At 31.2% G+C, this 11,819-nt stretch overlaps 2 protein-coding genes across 3 annotated transcripts; both read right to left on the bottom strand.

The window, feature by feature from the left end:
- Positions 1 to 4,294: 4,294 nt before the first annotated feature.
- Positions 4,295 to 7,274, bottom strand: LOC114418190 (sm-like protein LSM1B). The gene is made up of 5 exons (XM_028383415.1): positions 6,886 to 7,274; positions 5,738 to 5,806; positions 5,541 to 5,656; positions 5,389 to 5,451; positions 4,295 to 4,670 (listed from the first exon to the last, which is right to left on the bottom strand). Exons 1-5 carry the CDS (start codon positions 6,944 to 6,946, stop codon positions 4,593 to 4,595), a joined length of 387 nt encoding a protein of 128 aa, XP_028239216.1. The 5' UTR covers positions 6,947 to 7,274; the 3' UTR covers positions 4,295 to 4,592.
- A 1,540-nt stretch (positions 7,275 to 8,814) lies between these two features.
- LOC114417729 lies at positions 8,815 to 11,399 on the bottom strand. 2 transcript variants are annotated; one of them, XM_028382805.1, is made up of 6 exons: positions 11,291 to 11,399; positions 11,094 to 11,175; positions 9,928 to 10,445; positions 9,467 to 9,632; positions 9,292 to 9,354; positions 8,815 to 9,184 (listed from the first exon to the last, which is right to left on the bottom strand). In XM_028382805.1, exons 1-5 carry the CDS (start codon positions 11,348 to 11,350, stop codon positions 9,335 to 9,337), a joined length of 846 nt encoding a protein of 281 aa, XP_028238606.1. In that variant the 5' UTR covers positions 11,351 to 11,399; the 3' UTR covers positions 8,815 to 9,184; positions 9,292 to 9,334. The 2 variants fall into 2 exon arrangements, with proteins under 2 accessions (XP_028238606.1, XP_028238605.1); XM_028382804.1 differs by lacking the exons at positions 8,815 to 9,184; positions 9,292 to 9,354 and having other exon boundaries at positions 9,369 to 9,632.
- Between the last annotated feature and the right edge of the window lie 420 nt (positions 11,400 to 11,819).

The following is an 11,819-nucleotide window of genomic DNA, read 5'->3' as shown; positions in this document are numbered from 1 at the left end:
TGCCAATGAGATGCCTATACAGTGAAGGATCAGGAATTGGTTCACCATCAAGAAGGGTTAAGTTAGGATCCATTGGGAGAGAGGCAGGCTTGCAGCCTAAGTAACCAGTGTCATCCAGCAAAGACAAGGCGTATTTCCTCTGACACAGAGAAATACCTTTGCTGGATTTTGCAATTTCCAGACCCAAAAAATATTTCAGAGAACCAAGGACTTTCAATTTGAACATGGATTGAAGTTTCTGCTGAACCTTAGCAACACATGTAGAACTAGGACCAACAAGAATTATGTCATAAACATACACTAGGAGAACCACTAGTGATGATTCAGAACCATAAGTATTATTGTTCATCATATGTGAAACTTAAGTATATGATTGTTTTGCAAAATGTGAAATTATTTTCATATTGAAAGCTGTAAATTTGTTGAAGCCTTGAAAATAGTAGGTATCATTTAGTTGTTTACTTGTTTTCTCTGCTTCATTATTCTTTCTGGAATCTGCTTTTGTGTGGATCTTTCCAGTTTCATGGATAGAAAATTTGAAAGAATAATAAAAGTGTAAGCTTCAAGGTTATTGCCTATCTTCCCAGTGAAAAAGAAGTTCAAAACTCCATATATAGCATGAGTTGAATCAAATTATTATTTTTCTGGCTTCCATTTGTGAAATGCTATACAATATTTCAAACTATTACTAAGCTAAGCTAAGTTTGTTTCAAACTATTACGTAGCTTGAATTTGAAGACTTATGAATTATCTCCTATACTTTGTTCCCGTAAGTTTTCATGAAACACATGCCAGCATTTTCTACCTTTTTAATGTGCATATCTGAACTTGTAAACAAAATCTTGGTATTTTTATTGTTCTTTTGGTTATTTCCCTTTTCATACAATGAATTTGGAAGAATTGGTTCTAATAATGTTACACCTTCCAGGGTGACAGTAATTGTGGCATATATGATGAAGACTCACGGAATGAGCGTTTTTGAAGCTTTGGAACATGTAGGGAGCACACGACCAGCAGCATGTCCTAACCAAACTTAATTGCACTAGTCTTGTTTACAATTGCAACCATCTAATTGCACTAGTCTTGTTTACAATTGCAACTAAACTTAATTGGTGCATAAGATTGGTGTAATGTTTTTAAGGGTAAAAGTTGTAGAAATGGGAATACTTTGTTAAGCCCACAAAAAACCGATTTGAAGGTATATTTCAATATAGGGAGGAAAGAGGATAGCACAGTTTACTTTTCTTAGGGATATTTTGATGTCCTAAGCTTTGTAAGGGTTGGATATCCCTGTGTACCCTTTTTCTCTTTCTTTATAATATTTTTTTATTTGCTGATAAAAAAAACTTGGTGCATTATTTATAAACGCGTATTATAAATCATCTGTTAAATTGGTACCTTACGTCTTAAATATATTTTGAACGGATACACCTCTGGAACCATTTACAATTGAACAATAACACTTGAAAGAAAGTGAAATTTGTAATGATAGCTTAAACTAAAAAGAATTCACTTGTACACTATGTTGATCTAGAAGATGCGCATGAGTAAAGAGGGTTTTTTCAATTATTCATTTAAAGTATTTACTTTGATTAACGATGAGTCGATGATACCTCGTAATACTTTTACGTAAATCCTCATCTTGTTTCACCGACTTGTCTTTCTTTTCCAATTTGATCTTTCTATGAGATGCACACCTAGAAGATTTCTCCATTGTTAGTTGTATATAAGGGCATTGTCTCACGTTTTACTCCACTTCACTCTTCCAAATCATCTTGTTCTTTTTTCCCCCCGGTGAATTCCACATCTTTTTGCTGAGTCTGAACATCCTTCCGGAGACAAATTAGATGGTATATTAATTATATTCTCTTTACTTATTTATTCATTATACATCACAATGTGTATTTTAACAGCATATTTTATTTCAAAGTTTCAACCACCAAAAGTTGATCTTCCATAATGATTTGTCTAACGAATTAAGCACATAAATTGCACGGACAAAATTGTTTGGATTTCAAGCTATAGATAACGCTAATTTGTTAAACAAGAGTTTGTAGGATCTTGACGCTGCCATGAACCTATATTCCTTGTGTTGTGTGTCAGAAAATTGTTCTTAGATTGGATTATATTACCTTTTTTTATTTTTTATAAATGTGTTCTTTTGTTTTATGTTGTGGTTCTTGGTCAAGTTCTTTTTCTTGTTAATGTTCTTTTGGAGGTTACTTCTTCTTGGTATGCATCTTACGTGCCAACAGTTTGTGGTTTAATCTGTCGTCTGTCTTGTTGCACAAATTCAGTGACATTTTTTTAAAACCTTTTAACTTTTTAATTGGTATTGCAAATTACCTCCCTATTCTATTCCAATTCTCAATTTCTCATGTCAGTTACACTGATAAAATATTACATTAATTACGCTGTAAAACAAATTCAATTCCAAAAAATAAAAAATGCGGTCAGACATACACATAAGTGCCTGTCTTTCCACTGGTTGTTATAAAAGGCGTTTAAAGGTACATATTTTATGCCTGAAAATGTGACATTTTATTAATTTTAGCCTTTTTATGAAAAAGAAATAAAGTTTAAATATGATTGATCTAAGAGAATTATATATTTTCAGATATTAAAGAGGTTATATACATTTCTGGATACCGTATTGATACACATTGCACTGTGGTTACGTGTTTATGTGTTTGAAACATGGCAGGGTAGAGAGATCAGAACAAGGTTTTTAAATGAAGGGAAGCCCATAGAAATCCATAGAGGTGAAGAAATCACAATGACAACTGATTAAAGCATAAAGGGCAATGAAAACATGATCAGCACAAGCTACAAGAAGATGGCACACCATTTGAGTTCAGGGAGCTACAATTAATGATGTGGAAGTATCTCCTCAATTAAAGAGAATGGGCAGAATTTCTCTCAACTCTTATTAGAGGTCTGATAATTATGGAATTTTCTATTTTTTTATTTGAGTGAATTTCAAACTTAGATTTAGATTGTTGTTCAGTTATCGTTTTTAAATGTGTTTTCTATTTTTTTTTTAATTGCAGGTTCGAGTGCTTGTGGTGTGAAACATGAAGATTTGAAGCAACTTTTTCATGTGTCGAAAACAATTAGAGAAGGGATATGTATCAATTACACGAGGCTAATTGCATTACTGGTCTGTTTGTAATTTGATCATTCTAATCAATAATTATATTGTCTATTGCAGACTATGATGACGAAGGAAATGCATTTTAATACACCAATGAAGAAAAATTTTGTTTTTCTTAATTCATTTGATTTGGAGGATGCAAATGGGTTTAAGAAAATTGAAGCTTCAAACAGACTGTTGAGGAAAGCAAAGTCAAGGTTGAATGGAAAGAAGTTGGATGAAGAACAATGAGCCAGGAAAGGGCAACTGCAACGGATGATGGATTGTGAATAGATTACACTTGATAGGCATGACATTACTTCCTTAGATTAGAGAAGAATTTGATATCTACTCTAAAAGATGTCTGCGATTAATTTTGTTTCAAACGTTAAATTTTCCCAACCCATTTCTGTAAAATCATCGTTGAAGATTGAGCTTTGTGTGAAATATTTATGTACATCTACCATAGATAGACAAATAGAAAATATATTTTATAGATTTTGTTTGGAGGACAATCTTTTATCCTTCTACTTTGATAAATTAGAGTTAGAGGGCATATAATTGATATTACTATATTTTCTCATGTCTCAATAAAATCACAAAGTTTCAATTTTTTTCCTAAATATTTTATTTATCTTTCTCCCATAGATATGAATAAATTTGAAATTTTATTCATATCTACATTTCTCTGTTACTAAGATATCATTCTCGATGTTCAAATACTTTTATATAAATTAAAATAATTATGTTGAATGAAAGTATTTTTAGAAACTTTAGAAATTATTCTTCAACGTGGTTATTTTTTATTTTTATATCAATGAAAGCAGTTTTAAAAATCTGCACCTCTTATTACTTTTCACGTATCTTTTTTTTTTTATCTTTATTTCTAAACTAAATTTTAATAATTTTAAAAAAATGAGTTAAAAATTACATGATCATAATTTGTAATATTTTATATATTCAATAATTAATTATTATAAATTTTAATTATAATATAATTTATATATTATAAACTTTAATTATATAAAATAATCATTTATCCTATTTTACAAGCTAAATGGAAGTCTGAAAACAATTCTCATGCTAAACACTCCATTTATAGCGAAAGGATGTAATTAGAGTACTTCACGGTTAAACATAGCATTATATAGCTCCGTTGAATGCAAGGTTGCAAAAACATTGAGTTTAAAACATAACTATTTTGCACAACTTGAAGCCTATCATCCCCTAATCAGAATGTCGTTTACGAATTGAAAACAAGCTATATTAATTGGCAATTTTTTTAAAAGCAAATGAATGATAGTATTGATTCCTGCGGCTAATATTACAAAAGACAATTCAAGAACATTCAACCCTCCCATGAAAGGCAACAATAAGCAGAGAAAAACAAAACGAAATATCTGAAGAACAGCCGCTATAATATTTGCGGACGGGGAGGTGAAGGATGAGTGAGGGTTGATTAGTCAAAGTCAAGGAATTCCATTCTTTTCCTCATAGTCCCTTTCAGATCTGAAGCTTCCCTTTCTGCTTTCTGTGCCTACAAAATCACAGTTCCAGTTTAAAACAGAAAATTTCACAAGTCTACAAAATTGACTTATTGCTTAAATACATAGACAACTAATTCCAAATCATAGCAGAAAAGCAATGGACCAAATATGTCAGTAAATGATACAAGTTTTGTCTGGATAAATTTCTCATTAAACACACTGATAGGCAGAGAAAATGAGATAAACTGAATGAAGCTTTTCTATTAACTTATGCATAAGCCAAAATCAGTTAGTTGGAGAAGCTAAAATGAATACAATAGCTATATGCTATCTTATCATGCCACAACCATCCACAAAAAAAGGAAAATTTCAAGGACATCCTTACTAACTAAATGGGCTAGAATTTGGTAGGCAGAGCAAAGAACATATGTAAGTATTTATTATTGGCCCATCCAGATGAAGCCTTAGTCTTTCCACTTTTTCATGCTCATCACATGTAATTTGCCATTATTTCTCCAGCCAAGGTTACTTAACAAATGATTAATAGATATCAGAAACAAAAACACAAAATCTGTTTCATTCCCACACACTTTATATATAAATGCAATGAAATTACAACAATGGTGGGTGCCTTGACATTTGACAATGAATGTCCAGGTCACAACATAGCATTATATTTACTAATGTGAGGGGAAAGTAAGGAGACAGAATTAGAAATTAGACACAAAGAAAATCAATTAAATAAAGAAACAATTTAGGAATATTTACCCTCTTGATTTCTGCGGTAGAAACACGTGTCATATGTTCGGGAAGTTCCTCCCTCTCCAAGTCCTAAAAGTTGAAAGACACGTGATTGTAAAACAGAGATTGAAAAGTAGATAATATTTTTTGATGCAAAGGATAATGACCAGTAATCTTACCAGCTCACCAATTAGAACAACATTTTCCCCCCGGATCACATAAAGACCTAAAGGGATGTCACAGTATAGATCACCAACAATAACCCTCTCACAAGCACCCTCAAGAACTGCATTAGCTGCATATTATAGATGGGAAATTTTAGAAACTCAACCTATAGCATGTCAAAACTTTACATAATTTAAGGAGAAGTTGTTACCAAATTGATCAAAAGAGCGAAGTGTTCCCATGAGCTTTCTACCATCTCTCAGCAATACAAGAAGTTTCTCTACAACAAATAATTAGCGTCAGGCCACAAAAATTTGTATGAAATACAAAATCAGCTTCACCTTCAATGAAAACTCAGAATAATTTACCACACCCAACTGATTTTCACTGCATTTGAACAATATCTAGCACAAATCCCTCACAAAGACTTGTATGATAAATATGCAAAAAGCAAAGTAACATCAAAACTATTCAATCACATATTATAATTTAAAAGCAAAGTAACAATATTCTTATGCGTTCAGTTTTGCAGGAACGACTATAGTTTTCTGGCATTACCAATGGATACTGGATATTACAGTAGAATTGAGGAAGAATAACACTATGTAGAGTGGTGGATAACAATGATACACAAAATCCAAATTGAAGGAAATAAAGGAGGTCAAACATTGGGATGTCCCTTCTTACCATACATGTTATAAAAATTATCTCATAGGTTTACATCAGATACCAAGCATGACTATTCGTTTCCATGCTCTAGGCTATCAAGCTAATCATATTCCCCATATTATTACCATTTTTTTTACTTTTCATACATTCAGCGGCTAAATATTATCACTTCACAATCACATTTAAGCTACTTGTCACTACTAAATTCCCTGATGACATGTTGGAAGCATAAATTTTTTTGCTTTGGTAAACATAGCTCGTGACAAACATACACACTAGGCATCAACTATCAGTCGAAATCGTGTCCCTTCCCTTCACTCCCAACATAATAATAATGACTAAAAACAGCAGTCAAGCACACATAACACCCCAACCTAGAATTCCCAATGAAAATTGAATCACCAGCTTCCACAAAAATACAAAACACAAGTTGATAATTAAAAAAAAATGAAAAAATCTCCCCCTCCATAACTTGCTCCTTTCCAACAAAAAAAGTCCACAACATTTAGGCCTTAAAAATTACCCTTTACACAATGAATGTAAGAACAAAAAAAAGAAGAAGATATGCACTACTGAATAAAAATTATCTCAAGTGTTCAACCTTTCTCACAAATTATTGAATTTTTAAGTGTATAGCAATATGAGAGAGAGAGAGAGAGAGAGAGAGAGAGAGAGAGAGAGAGGGCTCACTGTCAAGATAGCTGGCAAGTGAAGTAGAAAGGTAAATATCCTCAGGGCCTGCCCAAGACATTGTGTTTTTCCGGTATCAAAAAACCACAGAAAAATTCTTCACAAACCACACCAATGGCATTGACAGTGCCAATTGAACACTTCAATGTCAATTTCCGAATTCCGCAACCTCGAGTTTCAGATCGAAATCGCGGAAAGGAAGGCAGCCCGGAGATCGAATCGCGGCGGAAGAGTGGAAAGGGAAGGTTTTTGAAAGGGAACGGGGGAGAGTTGAATGTTCTAGGGTTTGGAGATTGAGATTTGGGATAGATCCAGAAGGAGGTGCTGCTTCTGTGCCATTCGGGGTTGGGTTTGTTCGTAGGTGTGTGTTCACTCAAATCAAAACAAAACAATACCACACTTATTTTATTTTGGTTAATGCATTATTATTGAAAAAAAACAATATGAATAAAACGTAATTGATAATTGACAATAAGTTTAACTTTAATGTAGAAAAGATATGATAGTGTTAGGATTTTTTTTAATATATAGTGTTAGAATACATATTTGTAATTATCTTTGTGTAATTTGTTATTGTTTTATTGTGGTAATAAGATATGATACATAATTTATAGTATTATATTATCAGTTTAAATATGTTTTTTTTATTTAAGTTAATATTTTTTTTTTAATTTTTTGTGTTTTGTAAGTTATTTTTTTAATTTTAATTTCTATAGGATATCTTGTTTATTTTTGGACCTTGAAAGTTTATATTTTTTTAATTTTTATTTTTATAAGATTCTAATGTTTTTCAATCTCACATAAATTTATCCTTACATAAATCAAAATTGAAAAAATACAAATTTACATAAATTAAAAATGAAAAAAATATTTTATAAACATCAAAATTAAAAATATACAAACTTATAAAGACTAAAATTTAAAAAACAAACTTACAAAAATCAAAAATAAAAAAACATTAACTTATGTGACTAAAAATATATTTAAGTCTATATTATATAATTATTTGATATACCCAAAATATTAGATAATGTTAAAAATTATCATGTTCGTATCATATTTTGATATTATTCTATTATTCTTGACTATAAAATATATGAAGAAATATTTACTCTATATTTAATTTAATATTTATTTTTAAGAAATATTCAATATGATATATTTAATATTTTTAAAGTTTAATTGGCATGAGGGTAAAAGTTCTTAAATTATATGTTTAGTATAAATATATTAAAAATTAATAAATTTATTATATAGGATGGTATGTATTTAAATGATAATATTTTTAAAAATTATATTATTAGTGGATATATTATTTATCAACAAATTTAATTTGGTATTTATTATACTATCGTTGATGAGAAAAAAAATATTGATAATATAATATAATTTTTAATTTGTGATCAATTATGTTGTAAGATAGTGACCCAATAAACTAACACAATGAGATATTAAAATTGTTTAATTATTAAACTTTAATTAATAAATTTGTAGTTCTAGATTAGAATTTATACTAAACATAATTTCTAATTATTTGAAACTAAACATTGTGAAAATTATACACATAATGCATATTTATTAAATTTTATTATAAAAATTATCAAAATATGTGATTTAATGATTATATTTTTTTTACACTATGAGTACATATATTATTTATTCTTTTTATATCTTGTCTCGTAGTCATATAATGGATAGCTTTTAGATTAAATTTCTTTGTTTTCTTATGTTATTTTTTCTATCAATTTTCTTATTTATTAAAAAAGTAGTATTATAATATATTAGATGACTTGGAGCGTATTTGGTTTGTGTGAACTGCACTTTCACACATTGAATGGGAATCCTACTCTTCCTAAAGATTCAGAATCAACAAAATAAACGTGAATTCAAACAGGCTATTAGTGATGTAACAACTAACAACATCAAATCTATGTATAAAAATAAGTATTATTCATTAATTCCCAACATGTTACAAGGAGAGCATGTTACAAAGTGGAGTAAAAAAAGGGATGAAAATTGTGTACAGCGTACAAAATGTCTAGCTTTGCCATTGCAGATCAGAAATTCATAATTCATTGTATGATTTTCCACAACATGAGTTGTTCCGCGTTCGCAGACACAACCATGAAAAAATAACTGGAAGCAGCATTAACAAAACAGAGATGCTGCTCTGCAGTATGCACCACTCATTTCTTGGTTCATATCACAGATAAACTTCATTTAAAAAATGTGACCTCCACTCTCTAGTCTCTACCCTCCATCATCATCTACATATATATCTTTGGCTTCTTGCTTGACTCTGAGGTGAAAAAAGCAAATTGTCAATTACTCAATTTTCAAATTTTAGTATTATGAGATTGACATACTATGATACTGCTACTTATATATATATGAATTAATGATTACCTGAACAGCTACTAAAAGAGCTAGTAAAAATAAGAAGGAAGATTTATATCTCTAGAACAATATCTGCACGAAAAAAAAAAAAAAAAGATATGATTAATCATAGCAACTTAAGTCAGGGTTTTTATTTCTACCATGGTTTTCATTAAGATGTGGCATTTGTCAAAATGCAACTTACATTCAGAATCAGTCTTGACCCATTTACAGCCATCACCATTTCTCTCATCTGATTCATCCTCATTCCTCTTCCTTGTCATCTTCTTATCCTCTATGCCCTTCTTCACCAACGGTGACCGAGAAGAGTTTTGGGTGTAAATTTTCTTGTGAAGCATTGTCCTCAAAAGCTGTATATTTTATATATCACAGGTGAGTAAAAGCTAAAGCACAGAGAAACTGGAATAGCACCTAGTCTAGAAATTAATCTATGGTCCGAGACCAGACCTCCACATGCCTATAGCTCTGGTCAATTTCTATGTGATACATGACGAAGTTTTATTAACTCTCTCATAACTTGAAAAACTCGACCACTTGTCACATGGAGATTGACTTGAATCATGAACACGTGGTGATCTCATACCATACAATAATTTCTCCACCTAGTTAGGAAAATGAAAGGTTATCAGAAAAACAAAAGGGTACCTTCTCCATTCTTGACTCTTGAAGGGTATCTCTTAGGCTAGGTGTTGGAGCAAATCCACTTCTACAAACAAATATCTTCTTCAGAAGGAAAGAAATGGATTTCTTCCCAATTGCTTTCTTTCTTTTATCTGCACAAATGTCTTTGCATTTATCAATTATCACACTCAGTGTCTTCTCAATATCTTCTTCCTTATCTTCTGATTCACTGCATAGTGCATTACTGATTCTCCTATCAACCTCCAAGCTTGAAGGGCAGTTAAGAAATCTGTCCAGAGGGAGCTCAGAAATTTCCTTTTCCACATTGGGTTTTCGTCTCAGGAGTTTAGTTAACTCCTTCTGTAGATTCCCAATTTCTTCAGGAGTGAAGTCTGCTATTTCCTCTGATGAAGATGGATCCTCTTGTGTATTTTGGTCGTCTAAGTCTTCTTTGATTTCACTCTTATTTCCAAATGTTCCAATTGCTAGTAAACCATGAGGCCAATCGCTGAATTCTTCTCTAGGCTCTTGTTTTGCAAGATCTGAGCAAAGGAAAATATTTATTATAAGATTCCCAAGGAAAGGATTAATGTTATTCAACTGAAAGTTTGTAAATACCATTAGCTAAGTTTAGCTCGGATCAAGTTACAACTACTAGGGTGCCAACTTGTTAGCAGATAGTGGGTTTTGCTTATCAAACAAAAGTTGAAGAAAAAAAAACTATATAAATTAACTCTTTTTTAAGTTTTAACATTTAAAAAACTACTAAAATTATTCTTCAATCTTAAAGATATAAATAATTGTTATATATATATATACACTATACACACACACACACACCAACCAATATAACATTTTCAAGTTCTTAATATCCCCACATACGAGACACCTTTGATATAAAGTTTATTTTTTTTATGTAGTTTGATTGGAAACTATGAAAAAAGAAAATGAAGTTTGAGAGAGAGAGAGTCTTTCTCCCAAACAAAAATGTAAATATGCTGAACATATAAACATGTCTTCTCCCTGTCTTTCTCTATATGTTTCGACTTAAGTCACCCTTCCTTCAGTGAGAAGCAAGTGTGTTTTTAAGTGTATCAGACAATGAGTGAATTCTTGCATCTTATTGGTTCTAGAAACATCATGCATTGACACAAGGAAAACTAATTGACTGAATAGTATAAAAGACTTACATGTAGTAGTATTAGTAGTATGTGTATTTGGTTTTCTGTTGTCTTGTTTTCCACCAAGTTTATTTTGCATCCAGCTGAGGAACTGCAAGTGACAAAAAACATTCAGATTATATCACAGAAACACTTGTCCAACACTAAAATTAAGATAACAATCTCTGACTCTCACACATACTTGGTAGCACAATGAGAAGACTTACCTTCATTGTGGAAGGACTAAGGCTAAAAGATAGGGGGGGATGAATGAGCTTAGAGTGCATGAGCTGAAAGTACTAGCTAGGAGTAGCAATAAATATATAATGTGAGGAGAAAAGGTAGTAATGATGGTTGGATGATACTGACAATGAGAGAGAGAGAAAGGTGCCAGGTGTGTCAAAGGTAATGGAGGTACTTTTTAACTAGTAACTAGTAAAGTTCCTTGTGAACAGATCTTGAAAACCAATGAGGGTTGAGCTTTGGGATTAGAAAATTTAATATGAGATTTTGATGAATTTCATGGCCTAATTGAGGGTAGCTAGATTTTTCTTCTGTATGCAAGTCCCCAAACATGACCTTATTGTCTTACCATTACTTCCTTTCCAATACGTGTCTCCATTTTTGACCAAATACTTCCCCTCGCCTTCATTTGTTCATTCTATTGTTAAATTATTATTATTTATTTTGTACCCTTATCTCCCCCTGAAATATATGTATGTATATAGCATAAAAGACATTCTCTCTAATATATTT

Source organism: Glycine soja, chromosome 7 (genome assembly GCF_004193775.1).
Source record: "Glycine soja cultivar W05 chromosome 7, ASM419377v2, whole genome shotgun sequence".
NCBI lineage: Eukaryota > Viridiplantae > Streptophyta > Magnoliopsida > Fabales > Fabaceae > Glycine > Glycine soja.
The sequence above is the reverse complement of the archived record's forward strand: the minus strand, read 5'-3'. Positions and strand labels throughout refer to the sequence as shown.